General features: G+C 40.6%; 2 protein-coding genes across 3 annotated transcripts in view; one reads left to right on the plus strand and one right to left on the minus strand.

Moving 5' to 3' along the window:
* The first annotated feature begins 638 nt into the window (after positions 1-638).
* Positions 639-10,785, plus strand: chpfa (chondroitin polymerizing factor a). Its single transcript, XM_086265713.1, has 4 exons — positions 639-1,154; positions 4,563-5,127; positions 6,677-6,859; positions 7,016-10,785. Exons 1-4 carry the CDS (start codon positions 865-867, stop codon positions 8,276-8,278), a joined length of 2,301 nt encoding a protein of 766 aa, XP_086121839.1. The 5' UTR covers positions 639-864; the 3' UTR covers positions 8,279-10,785.
* Positions 10,655-20,591, minus strand: part of asic4a (acid-sensing (proton-gated) ion channel family member 4a) — a 97,938-nt gene continuing 88,001 nt past the window's right edge. For both annotated transcript variants that reach the window (XM_086265714.1, XM_086265715.1), the window contains exons 7-10: positions 19,444-19,535; positions 19,180-19,259; positions 18,476-18,586; positions 10,655-15,326 (exon numbers count right to left, since the gene is read on the minus strand). In XM_086265714.1, the coding sequence (XP_086121840.1) occupies positions 15,171-15,326; positions 18,476-18,586; positions 19,180-19,259; positions 19,444-19,535 (439 nt within the window). In that variant the 3' untranslated portion in view covers positions 10,655-15,170. The remainder of the gene's footprint in view (positions 15,327-18,475; positions 18,587-19,179; positions 19,260-19,443; positions 19,536-20,591) is intronic.

Below are 20,591 nucleotides of genomic sequence, written 5' to 3' on the forward strand. Positions count from 1 at the left end.
CTGCTGAAGTTCTTTAATTTGAGCTTGTGAAAAGAGGCCATCACCTGGTCCAGGTAGACAGGACCCTGGCTGTGTTTCAGCTCTCCCTCACCTGCGTCTTACCTGTCGTCAGTCGTAACTCATCGTGTCATGCTGGATGTCCAAGGCCATGAAAGGTGATCTAGCCCCCCCCCCCCCCCCCCCAAAAGAAAATCTGTACGTGCACCTGAACACAAATGGCCCTATTTCAGCATGTTTCCTGTCTGCAGCCCCTGTAGCAGGTTATCTAGAGTCTTTACCTGGAGAAGGGTCACCCTGGCAACCACTAAAAGGATACCCAGTTCTTAAAAATAAAAATAGCTTTAATCCTAAACTTTAATTTAATTTAGTTTCTTTGGTGTTTAACATGTAGCTAAGGAGGAGGCGTCGTTCCCACCTTCCCAAGGCGAACTCGTAATCGGATATCAGGAGTGGGTGTCATTATTTTGAAGTGGAAAATATCTATTTGGCGCTCATGGGCACGGAGATTAAAATTGTGTTCAGAGACACTAAAACAAGCGGGGTAAATCCGTGTCCCAAAACACGAATCGATAAATACGATTGGCCAATATCCCTCCGCCCCGCTCAGCACGCACACACACACATAAATGTGCAAGTAGTCCCGCCTGTGACAAGCCAAGCAGGAGGGGGCGGAGCCAAGCATGAGCTAGACTGACACGTAAGAGTCCTGCGTAAAATTAAAGGAAGAAGCTGCATCTTTTCCTCAAGTTGTCTCTGGATGCTCCACTTCGATGAAGAGTCGAGCTGTCCCAGTCCAGAGGCCTGTTTGGACGCCTTGAAAGCGACCGAAGCGGGACTGCCGGACAGAGAGATCCGACGCTCAAGATGAGATTTTCGTTGTTAATTTCTGTGCTGCGGTCGCTCGGCCCGGTGGTGATCGGTATTTCTTTAGGCTTCACGCTGAGTTTACTGAGCGTGAGCTGGTCGGAAGACGCGTGTTCTCCGGACAGTAAGGAAGGGGAGGCTGTGTCTTTAGGTAAGGATGGACTGCTCAAAGGAGCCCGAAAGCCCAACTCTATTTCTGCTGTCAACGATGTGACGTCCGAAGAGGATTTTCAACCAAGAATAGTCCCGTACAAACAGATCCAGCCGAGCGCCCCAAAGAAAGTTTTCAGGTAACTTGTGTTTGTTGCTTCACTTTGACTGGGAGAGCACAGCCTGACAGCACGTTGCTATACACTACAGCACAGCAGGCCGCTGTGTAGATCATCCCCTCTAATGATGACTGGTCTCTGATGGTCATGATTATGATGATGTTGAAATCACTCATTGTGTGACTTCACATCATAACGCCTGCGCGGGTAACGTGGCCAGGTGTCCTACTTTCTGTGCACACCATTGTTCCTGTGTCCCATAAGTGGAGACAAAGATCTAGGTTTGGTTGGCGCAAGTTTACAGGCTCAAGTAAAGTGAGGACAAGATGCCTCACAAGAGACGTGCACATCTGTAGATGCGCACCAAACATGATTAAGAGGCAGAAAAGCTGCTGAAATTGCAGGTTTAACAGTTACTTCAATGGAGAAATGTGATTACAGGAGTTTGCAAAGAGTGTTAATTAGTGAGGGAGCTGAGAAAATTGCATTCAAAGACTTTTTTTTTTTTTTTACACATTCAGTCACTAATTCTCATGTAGCTATACGATTATAATTGAGTATCCTCATCATTGAAGCTAATAAGACAGCCAGTGGTAGCCACAGCTGATTCAGAGCCTGTTTCCTTCTAACAACGTGAAGTCTGCACCACTTCCTCTGCTGTTTTCCAGTGTAACCCTGGCCAGAGTAGAGCTAGTTTTTTTTTCTGTGCTACAGTATGCCTCCAAACTTGCATTTTTTTTCCCCTCTCTGAGTAAAGACCTTATTTAAGTGCTGGCCTCTGCACCCACAGTGGCTGAATTTCAGTTCAATTCCAAGAAAGGGTCTTTCCTCGTAAAGAAGTTCTGCTGAGGCTACAGATGAAAACGTGCAATTGCCGAGGTTTCAGAGGCAGCTTATGCCAAACGTTGGTTTGTTCAGTAAAGGGTGGTGCATCTTATAATTGTTCTTATGAATTATGCCTAACCCTAATCCCAATGAAGCTAAATGTGGGGCTAAAGGAAGTAGGCTTTCCCAGATCAGGTTGATACTGTCTTTTATAGCCATTGTTATTACAGACTCTGTTCCGTCTGGTAATCCTCAGTTTTCAGTTGCATCCTAACTTTTGTAAACTTGAGCCAATTAAGATGTGAACCACTGTCTTATAATGTAGAGTAGGGTGTGAGACTCCTGAGGACTGTACTACCAAGCAGGATTTTGACTTATCAAGGTAACTTTGGTGTTAACCCAGGTTGGTCTGTACTATTAAGGTGGTTCACTTTTTACCAAGGTTCATTGCTATGGTAACTTAAGCTGTGAACCTTGCACATTAAAGATCAGCAAGTACAAAGTCGCCACCTCCTGACCAATCAGGTTTTCTGAAAATAGCGCCAGCCTTCTTGGAAGATAACTAACCTTGATAACAGGAGGGTATAAAGTTATAAAGTTTGTTTTTAATGGCTCCAGTTTGACTTTGTTTTCCCGAAGAGTCAGTAAGAAAACTTCTAGGTTCAGTTGTCCTTGCCATGTTTTCTCTGTTGGGTGCAAACGATTTTACAACAGTTTTGTTGTTCTGCAAACATGAATACCAAAATCGGGAAACCTGTTTGTACTTGTGCGCTCTCTATCAATTGCATTTAGACAAAACCTACATTTTAAATCAGTTCTTTGTATCAATTCTTTACTGTTATCCATCATCAAGCTGGAGCTGAAAGAATAAAAACCAAAACTGTCCTATGCAAATTTAAACATTCATTTAATGGAATACTCGTTTATACCTCATCCTTAATGATATAGTCTGTTAACTCACACAACTTGTATTGTTGCAAGCTTTTCTTTCTGTCTTTAAACAGGCTTAACTTTGTTAATATAGTAGGTCTCTTCCAGTCTCACGGACCAAAACATTTAATGAAATCATGTATCACTTATAACACTAAACTACTGCACGGTCCTTTTCCTCTCACACTGCAGCAGCTGTTCATTCCGTTATATCTGTGTAAGCTATTCATATTTTCCTAATATCATAGTTTACTCTTTCTTTGCGAAATCAGCTTCCAGTAAAATAATCAGTGTGACAGGTCAGATGTTGCCAAAAAACCCTTTTTCATGTGAACACGCTGATATCTAGATTAGGAAACTCTGGGTTAACTTAGTGAGTTGATAACCAGCTTTGTGTGACTGCTTATCTCAATCACCAGTGTTATGTTAAATTAGTCCAGATAACAGAAAGATTTTGAACTCGCTTCACGGTACAGGCCCAGGTCACCGATATCCAGAGCTCATGTAGATGTTCTCACATATACTGTTTGTCCAACCGAGAGTTCAAAATGCAAATATTTAATGTGGGACCACACATGTGAAGAGAACAGCTGCAAATTCTCTTGGGGGAAAAATGTTGTTTAAAATTTGTTCCACTGTCTTGAGTGATCTATTGACCAACAGTTGCAGCTCTAACAACAGGCCATTATTAATGCTATGTGGAGCATAACAAGGAAATGAAAATCAGTTTGGCGTTGTGGTAAATGATGAAACACAATGCAAGTTCTTACATGTTTACTTTTCCGAAGAACATTAGTTGTTACTTGTGTGTCAAGATATTTAAATCATCTAATCAACAAACTCTGTTTTGGTGTTTTCTGTTAAGATGGAAATATTGCGAAAGCCTGACTGGACACTGATGTTTAGAGGATCTTCTTGCAGATTTGAAAGGGGAAGGAAAAAAAAATTAGTCAGAAATGCTGTAAAGTCATCAGGCAGTCCAGTGTGATTCTCTTTTGAGACTTACAATCCACCACTATAGGTCACTACATCATGTCTGTTTAGTCCTTGTTTTCTCTAATGATTTAATAATTTCTAGATGTTTAATGAGCTGAACAATAAATTACAAGACTCTACAACAGTTTTTGAGCCACACCTCAATAGTTTGCTTTACTTCAAAGGAGTCTGACATTCTTGACATTTTTTTTAACTGATTTTGAGCAATAGTTCTCAAGGCGTTCTGAAGGTCTTTTAAATGTTTCATTTGAACATTGAATGTGAATTAACGAGCAGTTAATCTGATCTTCGTACTTGAGCATTTTTCAGAGCAATGTTATTTTTGTTTGTTAAGCCACTTGACACTGATCTATGGCATTCTTTCATTCATTCATTCATTCATTCATTCATTCATTCATTCATTCAAGAATAAAAGACACCAAAACCAGTCTTGTGCCTGCACATAACAGACAACTTGGCGCATAACCAATTTTAAATTATATCTTTAGACACCAAATTTGTTTAGTTAAATTTATTTAAAAAGAACAACAAGGTGATTCCCAAAGAGTCATTACACAGTACTTTACATATGCGAAATAATATATTATGATATAAGATCTATTTAGATCATTAGTTCTTTTGTTGGCAGTTTTCATTCAAAGCAGCATCGACTCAGTCACCGTTTGACATCTCTTTCAGGGCCAAGTACATCAGCACGGAGTTGGGGATGCGGGAGCGTCTGTTCGTCGGGGTCATGACCTCCAAAAACACCATTAACACCTTAGGTGTAGCTGTGAATCGAACCATCAGCCATCATCTGGACGCTGTGATCTTCTTTACTGGTTCGCGCAGCCGCAAAATCCCTCACGGCATGTTTGTGGTTTCTCATGGAGACGAGAGGCTGATATGGAACATGTTCCAGACCATCAAATACATTTTCGACCATTACATCAATGAATACGACTGGTTCTACTTTGTCCAAGATGACGCCTACACTGAAGCCGACCGGATCAAAGCACTGGTGGAGCACTTGAGTATGGATCGAGAACTTTACATGGGCAGGCCTGAGGAGTTCATAGGTGGGGCGATGGAAGGGAGGTACTGCTATGGAGGGTTTGGGTACCTGCTGTCACGTAGCTTGCTGCTACGACTCCAGCCCTTCCTGGAAAATTGTAGGAACGACATCCTGAGCGCCCGGCCTGATGAGTGGCTTGGACGATGCATCATTGATTACACCAGCATAAACTGCGTTGGCGAATATGAGGTAGGTTGAGAAGTGGATTTAGAATCCTATGACCCTATAGACTTCTATGCAATAGGACATACTGACAGCCAGAAAAGTCGCTGTCTGCTGGCTTTCCGAAGTAATGCAGGTTTAAAGCACTTAAATCTACGTTTGGGACACAGAAACTTTTATACAGTCTTTGAAAGACCAAACACCTTTTTAATAGTGCATTTATTTGTGTATCAAACCATAAAGAAGACTTGCACAAAGTCTTTCATTCAGAACAGCCATGTGATAGGTCATAGCAGTTATTTTAAAAAACTTTTTAGTTTTTTATTAGTTTAGCCCTCACAGTACAAATCATGCTTTGCCTCTGGGAAAGCACTTAAAGCTGATGGACAGCTAGCTATATAAAACTGTAATTACCATGCAAGTACAGAGATGGTGTTTGTGTTACAGAGTGGTTTGCTAATACCCTTTAGCCTTGCATTTTTTGCATCTCCAGCAGCACTGTGGAATAAGCAAACAGGCAAAGAAAGCACAGCTCACAGTTCAGCTTAGATTCAATGGCGTGAAAATCCCCTGTGGGTCAACATGCTCTGCGCCTGTAATGTCATTAACATTTAAGGTCAAACAAGCTCTGTCTGACCACCCTTTAGGCGATTGGTTGTGTCATTCAGGAAGTCTGCTTCACCCATACTAAAGTTTTGGTTTTGTTTGTATTATTTTCCATACATGTAAAAATCTTTTTAGCTTCTATTTACCCTTACTTGGCCTTCCCCCAAAGCAGGAAACCATCTTGTACCATAGCTGAGAGTGAATAACTTGGCTATCTTAAGTGCCCTGAGCCAGAATAGCTCCACCAGAGTCCCCTCACACTCCCACACCCCCAAGATAAGGGGAGAAACAGAGGCAAGCTAAAAGGCCTCAAATGGCTAAAGAAAATAGCTTGAACACAGACCCAGGCATTTTTTTTTCTGCTAAGAAAGAGAACACTGGTGACAATTAGGCTTCACTAAGTCTTCAGCTACAGGGTGTAAGTTGGCAAACATTTCCAACAGAATTGCTTCACTGCTCAGTTAAGCATTGTCTCTGTTCTTTGTTCTTTTAATAGCTTGATCAGATTGGGTTCACTTTTTTTAATCACTCAAGCTCCTTAGGTGGTTACTTTGTTTTCAGCTTAAGTGACCATGTCTGTAAGTGGGATTCTGCCGCCTGTGTCAGTCACTTCTGTTAGTTTCCTCCTTTTTTTTTTCTCCTCCTTCAAGCCTGTTACTAAAGTGAGAGACACCGTTAAGAGTGCCCAAAATAAACACATCCCTAAAAATGACCAAAAGTCTAACTGTAAAAATCTCCAGTTATAAACCGTCTTGTTTTATTTAAACGAAAAAAAAAAAAGAATCTGTCTACAGTTCACTGTGCAATTATGGTCAGCCTTGCAGCAGAGACGAGCACAAGATGCTGCCTGGATGGCATGTAATGTTTGTTTGAATGAAAGCAGCGCTGCATAACAGCTGACAGCTTGGAATAACAATAGGCGTGTTTGTGTCGTCGCACCTCATGAAAGGACCTGTGTGATTCCTTTCAGGGACTTCACTACCACCATTATGAGTTGGCAAAAAACTCTGATCCAAGCAAAGAACAGAGTGAAGAGTTTAAGAAAGCCCTGACCGTCCATCCAGTGTCTGACCCGGAGCAGATGTACCGCCTGCACAGATTCTTCACTGAGATTGAACTCCAGAAGACTTATGATGAGATTGCTAAGCTGCAGGTAAGCTGATTTTCAAGTGTCGCAAATCACCCATGGATCAGTCACAAATAAAAACCTGCCTGCTCGCCTCCATTGTTGGCACAAAAATACCACAATTTCAGTGTAGTACGAGCTGGGTTAAATGTGTCTATTTTAACACTTATTGTGTTTCCACAGGCAGAAATAAAGAATGTGAGTGTTGTTGCTTTTGAGGGGAATCGAAGCGCCCAGTGGCCAGTGGGGATCAATCCTCCTTTTGAACCAAAGTCTCGGTTTGAAGTTCTGAAATGGGAATACTTCACAGAGGAGGAGATTTATTCGTGCATTGATGGCTCACCCAAGTGCGAGTTGCGCGGCATTGACCGCATGGACGTGGCGGATGTCATTGACACCGCCATAGGAGAGCTGAACAAGAAGTACATGCCCATTATACACTTAAAGAAGCAGCAACTGATTAATGGCTACAGACGCTTTGACCCCATTAGGGGGATGGAGTACACCTTAGACCTTCAGCTGGAGGCTGTTAATCAGAAAGGTCACAGCCGCTCCATCACAAAGAGGGTTCATCTGGTGCGACCTTTGAGCCAGATAGAGATCATTCCCATGCCATATGTCACTGAAGCTACAAGGGTCCACATTATTATACCGCTTACTCTGCAGGACCGGAGCTACGTCGATCACTTTCTTGAAGTCTTTGCCTCGAATGCCTTTGAGACCAGCGAAAATGCAATCCTAACCTTCTTGTTTATTTATGACCCAGTGGAGGCCCAACAAGTTAGCCAGAATGATATATTTGCCAGCGTGAAGTCTCAGATAACCGTTTATGAACGCAAATACCCTGCAGTTAAAATCCCGTGGATCAGTGTTAAGACGGAAACGCCATCCCAGATCAAATTCATGGACATCATCTCAAAGAAGCACCCCGTCGACACGCTCTTCTTCCTGGCTGAAGTCAACACAAACATCAATTCGGAGTTTCTGAATCGCTGTCGCATGAATGCCATTAACAATTGGCAAGTATTCTTCCCCATTCATTTTCAGGAGTACAACCCCGACGTGGCTTATCACAACCAGCCACATCCAGACACACTTGATCTGGTCAAGGACGCGGGCCTTTTTGACCGCAGGTCGTTTGATGAAACGTGCTTCTACAACTCGGACTACATGACGACGCGCAGTCGGATGGTGGCGGACGTCCAAGAAAACGAGGAGATTCTAGAGAACATGGATATCTACGAAATGTTCGTAAAGTATTCAGGTCTGCACGTATTCAGGGCAATAGAGCCAGCGTTACGCCAGCAATACCTTTATGAAGTCTGCAACCCAAGACTCAGTGAGGACATCTATCACAGATGTGTTCAGAGCAACTTGGAGAGCATCGGTTCTCGCTCCCAACTTGCCATGCTGCTTTTTGAGCAAGAGCACGGAAACAGCACTTAAAAATAGCAGTGAAACCTGTGCTCCTGCACGTTCGCTAAAAAAGTCTCGAGGCTTGAATTTAGGGTGAAGAGGGCAACCGTTGTGCCACCACCCATCGCTTAAACTTTTTACCAAGTACAACTCCTGCTTAGGGGTGTAGGTGACTTTTAGTCACCAAGTCAGGTAACACAAGTGATTGTCTCTGTCTTCCTGTGTGCATTAAGGGCAGTTTGGATATATATAAGTGCAGTACACTCCCAATAAAACCTTTTCACATAGTTTTAATGATTGCGTCAAGCAGGCTTTGACCACTAGAGGGCAGAAACTTTGCAGTATTGACTTGATTGTTATGATTCAGACGTCCAATGCATTCAGTGGGATTTATAACCTTGATTTTGGTTCGCAACACTTGGATGTAATGCTTGTGCTTTTGACTATTTTGAATACAACAGGCATGATTGAGCTGATGTACTGGCTGCAGCTGCTCAACTAAACGAACCAAAACAAGTTGCAAAAACTTTTAGTATGTTGTTGCTTTTTCAGTGGGAATGTCCTTTAATTTAATGTCGATATCAAAGGTATTTTAAAGCGGAGCTGTCTATTTTTTTTTTTTTTTTTTTTTTTTTTTTTTTTACTGGTAACCTATGTGTCCCTTCACAAGGGGGCACTGAAGTGTTGCACTTTGGTAAATACTCAAATCAGTAAATATCAAAAGTGCATATTTGCATATGTGCCTTGACAAAAATGACTCCACGAGGTATTGTACATCTATATATTTTTTTAGATTTATGAATAAAATCAATAACGCTTTGGATAAATGGGAGGTGTTACCTTTCACTGTGCATGAAGCCTGATACAGCGGTGGTTATCGCAGAAATGTCAGACCACCAGCTATCCACAGGCTGCACATGTGCCTCAAAGCAGGGAATGGAGCTTCTGAGAAATTGCTGCTGGAACTTTTATATAATAGATACAAACCTTTATTTTTATGTAGGCCAGCATTGTGTTTTTAAGTTATTCAGAGGTTGTCTACTTGTAAGTTTTCCAAGAAAACTTGCTTGCATGAGGCAGTAGATGAGGGCGAGGGCTCATTATTAAATGCTTGTAGCGATTGCTCAGATTTCTCAAGAGTCCCTTTTGAAATGTACGGTACTTTTTAAATTAGAATTGAATTAGTTTAGTAACAGCTGAAATAAAGAATGTATGAAGACATTTCACCAGGTGTAGGCAGTCTGAGAACTCCAAAAGAAACTGTTTTTGTTTTGCTTTTTTTAAAGAATTTCAACTGTGTTGTTAAGATATTGTAAGTCACTGGTTGGCATCATTGTCCTCCCATGCGGTGTGCTCAGTTACACAAATGGCTGCTTTCTCCCAGTTGTAACGCTGCCCAATGGGGGTCTTTTCTGGTGGAGGTAGCGGTACTGGACATCATAATGTCATTGAGTATATTATAATGTGCAATATTACAGATAACACAGCTGAATATGTCTGATGGAGGACTTTTCATTCGAAAGCAGTGTGTATATCAAAAATACTGTACGTGACTCATTCTTTCTGTTTGATACGAAGTAAATACACTGTAATTTCTTATGACAAGACCTTTTAATGTATTTTCTCTGACACTAGACACTTTTCATCATCCGGTTTACTTGGAAATACATAAAATCAAGGCAAGTCCTGTTATTTAACTGTAATTGGATTTGATGTATATGTTGGAAACACTACATCCACTTTGGTGGTCCTGAAAGGTGTTTTCTGTATTGTCTGCCATGTGAACATTTTATTTTTCCTTGACGCGTCTTTTTTCAAGATGAGTCTTTCTTTTTACCATTACGGTGCACCAGCTTGTATGAATGTTCGTCTCAATCCTTTGAAGAGTACGATGCTAATAATGTGCATAATTGAAAATATAATCTGTGAAAGATTGCTGAAAGTGCTGAGATTACAATATGAAGTTATTGTGGTGATCTGCGTCGTCTTTGCCTTCTGCAGACGCGAGAAGCCCAAAATTAAAGGAGCGGGCAGATTAATTATCACATCCGTCATCGCCGAGCGCAGTCTCTTAAGTATTTTGTCCATAATTTATTCAATCTGTCATATCTCCTAAATTATGCATCTTCTAAACACTTCAGCGCTAACAGAGGCTTCCATGACATTTTCTGTGCATCTATAGACACTCTATTTTTAAACTTTTTTTTTTTTAAGCTTTATTTACACTCCAGTTTCTATTGTATTATTTTGTGACGGAATCAAGTATCTGCTTTGTCCTTTTGCTTTCAAACAGAAACAAAATTCACTTTGGATCAAGCAAATTATTTAAAATAAAACATTTTTTTTCTTTAAAATTTTCCATTGCTGATTGAACCTGTTGGTTTAGTGTTCAGTGCACGTGGGTACTTGTAAAACCAAAGCAATACTTTTCAATTTAAAGTTCATCACATCCAAATGTGTGCTGTAATTACCAATAAGCTGTGAATTGTAATTTTATTTGTTTTTGTTTTTTTTAAATAAAGGATGTTTAAATATGACATTTTGTCCTTTTGTTGTCTGGATTGCTGTGATATAACATGGTTGGCAATGCAGGAACAGAATCCTTTTTGTCCTTTAGGTGTCAGCAGAAGAATGCGTTTGCTGTCAGCAGCGCAGGTCCCAGACCAGTAATGGCTACTGGTCGCTACAAGCAGAGGATTGAACGTGTAGAAATCACATTTCTAATACGAAGAAGACTGTTTTAATCTCACAGAAATAAGCAACATTTTCTCAGCAATATTGCTGCCCACGTTAGAACTTGGGTATTCCTGATGTCTGGGTTGGGTAAAAACAGGGAAAACGTCGCAACCTTAATTACAGCTTTAGTTATTTCAAGGGTCTATATGTACTGCCCCGAGGCATGCTGTAAAACCGCATAACTACAGAGCAGCTGTGAGTTAATTGTAAGCCATTATTTTGTACTTTATTTTATGTTCAATCCCAGGACTTTCTCCTGTCGTGTGAGGACAAGGTTGTTTTAAGTCCTCCAGAAAGCAGTAAAAAAATTAAAAAAATTAAACCATCAAAAAAAAAACCCAAACAATTCACCTTTTAACAAGCAGAATAACACATTTTTTACCATCTCTATCAATAATCCTGCTCTCATCTTGTAGGAGCTAGCCTTCGAGATGTCTTTATGCAACCTTAAAGGTCATTCAAAAGGAAATAAAAATGGCCAGAGTCTGAATTGCTATTCAATGGTGTGGTTTGTAGGGGAATAAAAAGACGGCATACAGTGAAATGGGATTTAAGAGGCACTGGTTTTTATCTAAACTTTAATATTCATTGTATTTACCATATTTAACATTTATAAAATGTGTTCTAACAGAAGAAATAATCACAAGATCACACTTATATACAAAATGTAAGCGTTCCTTGTCACTGCAGGGATAGTCCATTTCCATTTCTGTCAGATATAGGATGAAATTTCTCCTTTTGAATTCCTGACAGCTCCTTGCATCACCCTGCACTTATATTTTTCTCCGAGGCCTCAGCTGAAAAAAATAAAATAAAATGAGCAGGAAAATGGCAGATATTCAAAACCTAACATCTGTGGCTAGTGAGATTACATTAATTTTTATGGGTAATGCAGCAAGCACATACAGGCTGATTGGTAGTTTAAGCTTTTAAAAACATAGGTAGGTCCCCTATGTAAAGGGAGCTCGGAGTAGGAATCCCAGGAATGTGAGCTACATGTTGTTAAGAAGGGAAGTTGTCCCGTCTGCTACAGCACAGACCTGCCGCCCACCGTGTGGTCATGTGGCACCTCACACAGGCTGCTGCTGCTGTAAAGTTATCTGTGTTTTTTGACGAATGCAGAATTATCTGAAGTTGTGTTTTGCAGTGAACCTAAACACACTGTCTTCAGGATTAAAAAAGCCTTTCCACATCCACTTTAGGCTTTTCCGTTTAAATAAAACTCTACAGTAATAAAGCAGCCCTGTATTCATCTCAACACACCAACCCCTGTGTGACTTCTCTGAGGATAGCTACAATTATTGATGACAGAGGAGAAGATTGTTATGCATAGCCTGTACAGGATGCCATCAGAGACTCAGATTGGGAACCTTTTGAAAATGTCAAAGTGACACATGATTATGAATATTAAACAGCCATGTATAGCCCATGATTACTTGAAAGGAGGAGGGGATTTGGCAGATGGAGACTGGAATCTCACTGTGAGCCAAAGTGATGTATGGTAATATTGCGGCAACAGAATACACCTATCAAATTAACGGGAAAAATGATGTTGTCATTTGTTAACATGAAATTCTGTATCGTGTAAGGTATTCTTGCATTTCTCAGACACTGGAGTGTCTGCCACCTTCTGTGTAGGAACGAATTTGGTTCACACTCTGCACCAGCGCATTGCGTGATACCTATTCTGACACGTGTAAGTCCAAACTACAGCTTGAGAGCACACATCTGCAAAAACCTCACTCAAGATTAAAGGTGCTTGTGATATAAAACATGCAGTCCCATGTCACCGATCTGGATTAGCATATACGCTGACCTTTCTAAAATTTCTTAGAGGCTTGTACTAGCAAAGCATACAAAAACTTGTATCAGTCCTGAATAATTCTCTCTTTTGGGTGTAACAGAATGCAATTAATTTGCAAAAGAAAATAATGAGGAGCTTACAGCTAGTCTTTACCGGCTACTGGGTAACCTCATGTACAGCCCCCACTACTCTACTGCAGGAATTTAAGCAAAACAACAATCTAATCCCCCCGGTTGTTTTCTTCTCTTATTATAATGAACTAAAAGCAAATTCCAGCCTTTAGGATTTGCTAAAGTAAACGAAACACAGATTTCTTTGTCACAAGATAAAAAAGTGTGAGCAGCATCTGCCATCTTACTACTACAAATATTTCAAGAAAGAACTGGATATTTCTGTTCAAAATCACACTCGAGCTCCTATTTAACCATTAAAAACAAAGCACAGACACACGGCCAAACAGATGAAACGTCTGACTATGATGTGGCTGACAGCACAGGACCCCATTCTGGTTGAGTTGGTCCTACTAGTTCCCTGAAACAAAAATCCATATCGGCAATGCTTCAAAGGTTGTCCATCCCATCTCTGCTATCATAAACAATAATCTACTTTAGGTTATACGATAAAACATAGACAATGCTGTTGTAAGTTCCAGTTTCTTATTTGAAAAGAATGGTGCAAGAAAGAGCCTTAAATCAAATATGCATTTCTAGGTGGCTAAGGGAAGTCTGGTAAGTTCCTGCAGTGGAAAAAAAGAGACTAGTCGTGAATCAGTGAATCAGTTTATATTTCCCTTTGCTTACTTGTGCTCTTAAAAATTTGTGTTGTCCTCTGTCCTTTTTTACATAAACCAATAAGAATATATCCGGCTCTGCCACAGTACCTGTTTACGTTGCTGCCACATCTGCATCTCCAGAGGTGGCTTCAGCTGATAAAACCTTCCCGCCGCAGTAATACTCTTCCAGCTTTTTGATTGTAATCCCTCCTTTTTTCATGGATCAGCTCATCTGAGCTGTGTCAGTCTAATGTGCTCAGTCATGTGTGCAAAATGTTAAAGTGCGCATGCAAACACATAAACAAACACACACACACGCTGGGTCCCCACTGTAAATAGCTGCTGTACTTTTACAGTAGTTCTGAAGGAGATGAGTTTGCAAAAAAAATGTGTAAAAAATTCTCTTATTGCTTATGTCAGCTTTAAGTAAGGATGCTAACCAAGATGAAGAGTGGATGGTGGGCAGAAATGAGTCGAATAGGAGGAATACTTAAAGCGCAACCATGTCATATGTGAAAACATAACCCGATCCTCATCCGTAAGCAAAGCATGTTTGTGTTGTCTCAGACATCTTAAAGGAAATGATGGATATAATAGTCACAATGCATTCAGTCCGTTCTTGTTACCTGGACGAAAGTATCGATGTCTGGCAGTCTACGTATCTGCAGATTGTAAGTGTACAGTAATTGCTACAATCGTGATCGCTATATTTTCTTATAAAAATTGTCTCTAAAATGTATAAATAACTAAAATTAATAGTACATAAGATATATATTAACTAAAAATAAACAACAACCATCGAAACAGAACCTTTAGAACTTTCTCATTTTTACGTTGGACTTTATGTACAGGTACAATGCTACTCTCTAACACCTTAACCACAAACCAGACAAAGTGTATCATGTGGAAAGATGCTGATAGATCTTCTAAGCCAAGGTCATATATTTCAGCCTAAATAGCTCCCTTCATACTTTGGATGGTGAATAAGGTATGCTTACTGAATTATTGTCATCTTGTATACAATATAGAACATATAATAGTATCTCTTTAAATAATTACATAATATATTGTGTAGATGACTTGATATGGTACACTGTGTTCTCCTCGAAGTAAGAGAAACAGTTTCAAGAGACATACATGGAAGGATACAGACGGAAAAAAAATCTGAGATGCTAGCTGAATAAATAAATCTTTTTTTTTCTTATTTCTTTCTTTTTTTGGAATATAAACTGGATCAAGGTGACATGCAGTCCTCCTCTTGTTCCCTCGTAGTGATCATGTACCAAAAAATTGGTCCTGAAATCACAAAGTGTCTTGAATCATAACATGAAGCGGGGCGATGTTGAGTGGGATCCCATCCAGAGACAGAGAGAGAGATAGAGCAAAAAAAAAAAAAAAAAAGGAAAGGAGAAAAAGCCGTGTCCGTTTTGTGCCTACATACTGTACGTACAAGTGGTTTGTTAGCAGCACAAGTTTGGTGTTTGACTTTGGCTGTAGCTTTTCACTGGTGACAGCAAAGGAGTGACGGAAATGCCAAGGGTCTGTTATTGGTCTCAACACAGACAGCTCTTATCTTCTGTTGTCACCAAGACAGGAAACAATGGTTGGCTTTAGCAAGCGAAGTCCTCAAACACCCCATGGTGTCCGGCATGGTGGTGGTGAGGATGAGGATGGGGGTGAGGATGAGGATGAGGGACGTGGTGGTTGGGGAGAATCGTGTTAGCATAGGCCCCCTCTGGGTGACTCCGTGGCATGTCATTGGGCTCCTGTTGAAAACAAAGCAAAGGGGGTCAGTAAGTATATTTATCATTAAATACAGGGAGTGCAGAATTATTAGGCAAGTTGTATTTTTGAGGAATAATTTTATTATTGAACAACAACCATGTTCTCAATGAACCCAAAAAACTCATTAATATCAAAGCTGAATGTTTTTGGAAGTAGTTTTTAGTTTGTTTTTAGTTTGAGCTATTTTAGGGGGATATCTGTGTGTGCAGGTGACTATTACTGTGCATAATTATTAGGCAACTTAACAAAAAACAAATATATACCCATTTCAATTATTTATTTTTACCAGTGAAACCAATATAACATCTCCACATTCACAAATATACATTTCTGACATTCAAAAACAAAACAAAAACAAATCAGCGACCAATATAGCCACCTTTCTTTGCAAGGACACTCAAAAGCCTGCCATCCATGGATTCTGTCAGTGTTTTGATCTGTTCACCATCAACATTGCGAGCAGCAGCAACCACAGCCTCCCAGACACTGTTCAGAGAGATGTACTGTTTTCCCTCCTTGTAAATCTCACATTTGATGATGGACCACAGGTTCTCAATGGGGTTCAGATCAGGTGAACAAGGAGGCCATGTCATTAGTTTTTCTTCTTTTATACCCTTTCTTGCCAGCCACGCTGTGGAGTACTTGGACGCGTGTGATGGAGCATTGTCCTGCATGAAAATCATGTTTTTCTTGAAGGATGCAGACTTCTTCCTGTACCACTGCTTGAAGAAGGTGTCTTCCAGAAACTGGCAGTAGGACTGGGAGTTTAGCTTGACTCCATCCTCAACCTGAAAAGGCCCCACAACCTCATCTTTGATGATACCAGCCCAAACCAGTACTCCACCTCCACCTTGCTGGCGTCTGAGTCGGACTGGAGCTCTCTGCCCTTTACCAATCCAGCCACGGGCCCATCCACCTGGCCCATCAAGACTCACTCTCATTTCATCAGTCCATAAAACCTTAGAAAAATCAGTCTTGAGATATTTCTTGGCCCAGTCTTGACGTTTCAGCTTGTGTGTCTTGTTCAGTGGTGGTCGTCTTTCAGCCTTTCTTACCTTGGCCATGTCTCTGAGTATTGCACACCTTGTGCTTTTGGGCACTCCAGTGATGTTGCAGCTCTGAAATATGGCCAAACTGGTGGCAAGTGGCATCTTGGCAGCTGCACGCTTGACTTTTCTCAGTTCATGGGCAGTTATTTTGCGCCTTGGTTTTTCCACACGCTTCTTGCGACCCTGTTGACTATTTTGAATGAAACGCTTGATTGTTCGATGATCACGCTTCAGAAGCTTTGCAATTTTGAGACTGCTGCATCCCTCTGCAAGATATCTCACTATTTTTGACTTTTCTGAGCCTGTCAAGTCCTTCTTTTGACCCGTTTTGCCAAAGGAAAGGACGTTGCCTAATAATTATGCACACCTGATATAGGGTGTTGATGTCATTAGACCACACCCCTTCTCATTACAGAGATGCACATCACCTAATATGCTTAATTGGTAGTAGGCTTTCGAGCCTATACAGCTTGGAGTAAGACAACATGCATGAAGAGGATGATGTGGACAAAATACTCATTTGCCTAATAATTCTGCACTCCCTGTATAAGTCATTTTGATTTAAAGGAAAAGCCCCTTATCCCTGGGAAATACTTGCTGCTAGTCAGATCATAAGATTCTCTTGTGTCTGATGTACGGTGCCATGCTTACCCACCTTCTTGTTTCATTCTTCTTAGTTTTTCTTAGTCTTTTTGTTTTAGCTGCACATGTCAGTCACTCTAGCATACCTGCCTGATGTTAACCTACAAGTTGTCAAAAATGCCCTTGAACTTCTTCCCGCTTTGGGTCAATTTTCTTGACCCTTACTTGCTTTCTGTGTCCTGCGATTAGCCTTTCTCATCACATAAGGAAAGCTTTAGGTTAAGGGGGTTTTATTATGCTCATTTCCACCTCCATAATTTTTTTTGCTATACTTTATACTGGGGCCTTGATGCAGTCATTCACATCATCCGCAGCCTGAAACAAGCTGTTTTACCTCTTCTTTCTTCAAAGGCCACCTTCTCTTTAACCCAACTTTCTTCTTATGTGCTGCCCATCGCAACCATGAGGTTTGAACAGCCAGAGCTGTGTCCCAAGATGACCATATTAGGAATATCCCCTCTCACTGAAGTGATAAAGCTCTAAAAGTAGGGTAAAAAAGTACAGGTGGTTGCCAGTGCTACTATGGTGTAAACTTGAAAATCCTGGTTGATTTTCAGAAAAGTTGATCTCTGACCTTGATCTTAATTTCAAAGTTACTGAAACTTGCACTCGCCCGAGATTTATAGTAGATGCACGTATGGTATCAAAATCATACGTTGCCTCGTTCTGGAGTTATCACATTCACAAACTTGGGAGTCTAGGCAGCCCTACCGCCTGTCCGCCTGGCAGGGTGCTGACAATACCCCATCATCCTTTTACAGAGTAAAAACTGTCAGGAACTGGGTGTTAAGAGCCGACTGAAGCCTAAGGTTATGGATCACAGGGATTACTGGTGCATGATTAACATCGGCATCTCTTGCTGTAACAGTATAAATATTACAGAAAAAGCAAAGGAAAACACAATAGCTCCAATTTAAAGTACTTTCAGAGCTGTATGTAAGATGTCTAATATCTCCACCAGGCCAGCGTTGATTCATTTTCTGTAAGTTGTTAATGGATTTTAATGCGGTGGCATTTTTGCTTGTATTTATAACCGTTTCACAACCGCTTGTACCACTGACCTCAACAACAAAATACGATATTAGTCAACGTCTGACACAGTTTGTCATGGCATGCAGCGTGGACGTAAGACAGTCATAGTCGGATAAGAAGCCCATTGTTCACACAGAAATGAGCAACTTCCAAATAAAGTTGTGGAAGAGCTAATATGAACTCTGGGGGGAGGATGTGCTTTGCGCAGTGGTTAGGACTAATTAGGAACATTACACTCTTTATTGTTTTAGGATTGGGGGGGGGGGGGGGGGGGGAATATTAATTTGCTTCTCCCTTACGCACTCTTTTGTTGTTTTCTAATGCAGTTCCAGTGCTGCAGGAGAAGTTGTACACTCGGCATGAAACCACTGTAAGCATCATTTGTTACATTGCACCATGTGCTGTACCTTTGCTTTCATTTCCTCTAGACCCACTGTTGCAACAGTGCTGGCCTGCTGCTTGTTCTTCTTCTCCTCTTTCTGCGGCCTCAGCAGACGCTGTAGCCGGTGCTTGATCACCTGGTTTCACCGAGACCACAGCGGCAGGCAGGGTGAAAGAGAACAGATGAAGGAATGAGACAAGACACGCAGCGGTGTGAAAGGTTCATCTGACATGACGTCTGCATTACAATCCCTGCCTCTGATTTTGCTTTATTCATACATGTTTGGCAGTCAGCAGGCAGCTGGGTGTGAAGCTTAAAGGGGATACAGATGAGGCAGGAGTTCATTTCATGATCAGCGTTAGTACCATGTCCTCAGCACCGACCTGAGCGGATATTAGTTTCTCCTGCCTGGGAATCAAATAAAACTTCTCACATGCATAATAAGTGATAAGATTCGCACTGCAAGGCCTCTCCTTAAAATTTCAGGTGATTTTGTCTCAGAAGAACATACTGACATGCTCAGTGGTTACATTTGGAAATTAAAAAAAAGGATGACAATTAGAGGCAACAATGAAGCACTAATGTGTTTTATAAATAGTGACTGTTGGTTGGTTTCTGAAAACCAGCGGGACAATAACTGTTAATTATCGCTAATTATACCGCAGCTACCGCAGGTCTGGTTTCATATTGTGATTGGCTGATACGTGCGGACTTGCATGCACACTGTACCTCATAGATATAATCCAGTATTTCTAAGACTGTCAGGATGCTGGCTCCGATGAATAAACCCATCTGTCCACCAATGTCACCTGAAAAGAAAGGACTTAAGTAGTGAAGGAGAGGCCCAGCGGACACAATACCCAATCTGCTCCCATTTTCTGCTAATGATAATGAAAACTAAGCAGCGCTGCAATAAAAACAGCTTTCACTCGGCTCCAGCGAGAGCATTTCATATTCTGAAAATAGAGGAAAAAAGAGGCAGAAATTACTTACCCAATAAACCTGCAACATCGTATGCCTTCTTCTGCTCAATCGTTTCATAGTTCAGAGCTTCGAAGAAGATATCTAAGACCAGGAAGTTGTCTCTGGAAAAACAGTGTGAATACCATAGAGAACAGTGAAATTCACTGGTAGAAATATAACGTAGTTTAAAAAAAAGAAGAAGAAAAAAATCAAGTCATCTTTATGCTCACTGTTAACTGCCAGGCCTTCAGCGCTTTACACAGATCTAACCAGCGCTTGCGAGATAATGAGGTGTTACAGGGTTTAACTGAGACGAGCTGAACGTGCGCTGACGGCATGCTTAGTCACTGCCACGTCCCCGATGTCTGCGGATTTAGAAAAGCTGGTAATATTAAATGTAGTGAGGCATCATACGCGCATTCGTTTAGCCATGTTTACTTTCTACACATCCCCAACAATTAGGCACTGAGAGGAACTGCAATGAATTACTTATAATTTAAATATTAGCAAATGATCTATATAAGATACTGTGGAACAGAGACTAAACATGTTTATTCACAGCTCCGTGTTTTGATTTGATCGATTGGCTGCCCTTCCAAAACTAAAGGTTGGGACAGCGGCTGGTCTCACCGGCAGAGCAGAGGGCCTGGGATGTCTGTTTTATGGACATTGGCTCTTATTGACATCATAAAGACCCCAAAGTAACTTAAATATATAAAGTAAAATTTATATATTTAAGGTTTGTCAATTCAAAGATTTTATACATCAGGATATTATCAAAATAATAATAATAATAATAATAATAATATAATATCCGGATATCCAAAGTGTTGTTGTTCATATGAGTGTTATTTATCTAATTTTAAGGCCAGTTAAGAACCAGATGATTTTTATTATGTCCTGATATGTAAAAGAACTGACAGAGGGTCTTCTTTCTTTCTTTCTTTCTTTCTTTCTTTCTTTCTTTTAAATCATAACTGTACATGAGAGAAAAACCAAAAAGCAGCCGAGGTCACCTTTAGTCTTTAACATACAGACACAGAAACTTAGAATCTTATACTACAATAAATATTTCACATTGTCAGATTAAATAAAAAGGAAGATACTCATACATCTACACACTACTGCATGACGAGCAGTTTTATAATACTGTACAAAATATAATTGAGTTTTGTTTA

This window comes from Aulonocara sp. 'chitande type north' Nkhata Bay, linkage group LG16 (genome assembly GCF_057382095.1).
Source record: "Aulonocara sp. 'chitande type north' Nkhata Bay isolate Kocher_YH1m ecotype deep benthic linkage group LG16, A_spYH_male_GT1.1, whole genome shotgun sequence".
Classification (NCBI taxonomy): domain Eukaryota; kingdom Metazoa; phylum Chordata; class Actinopteri; order Cichliformes; family Cichlidae; genus Aulonocara; species Aulonocara sp. 'chitande type north' Nkhata Bay.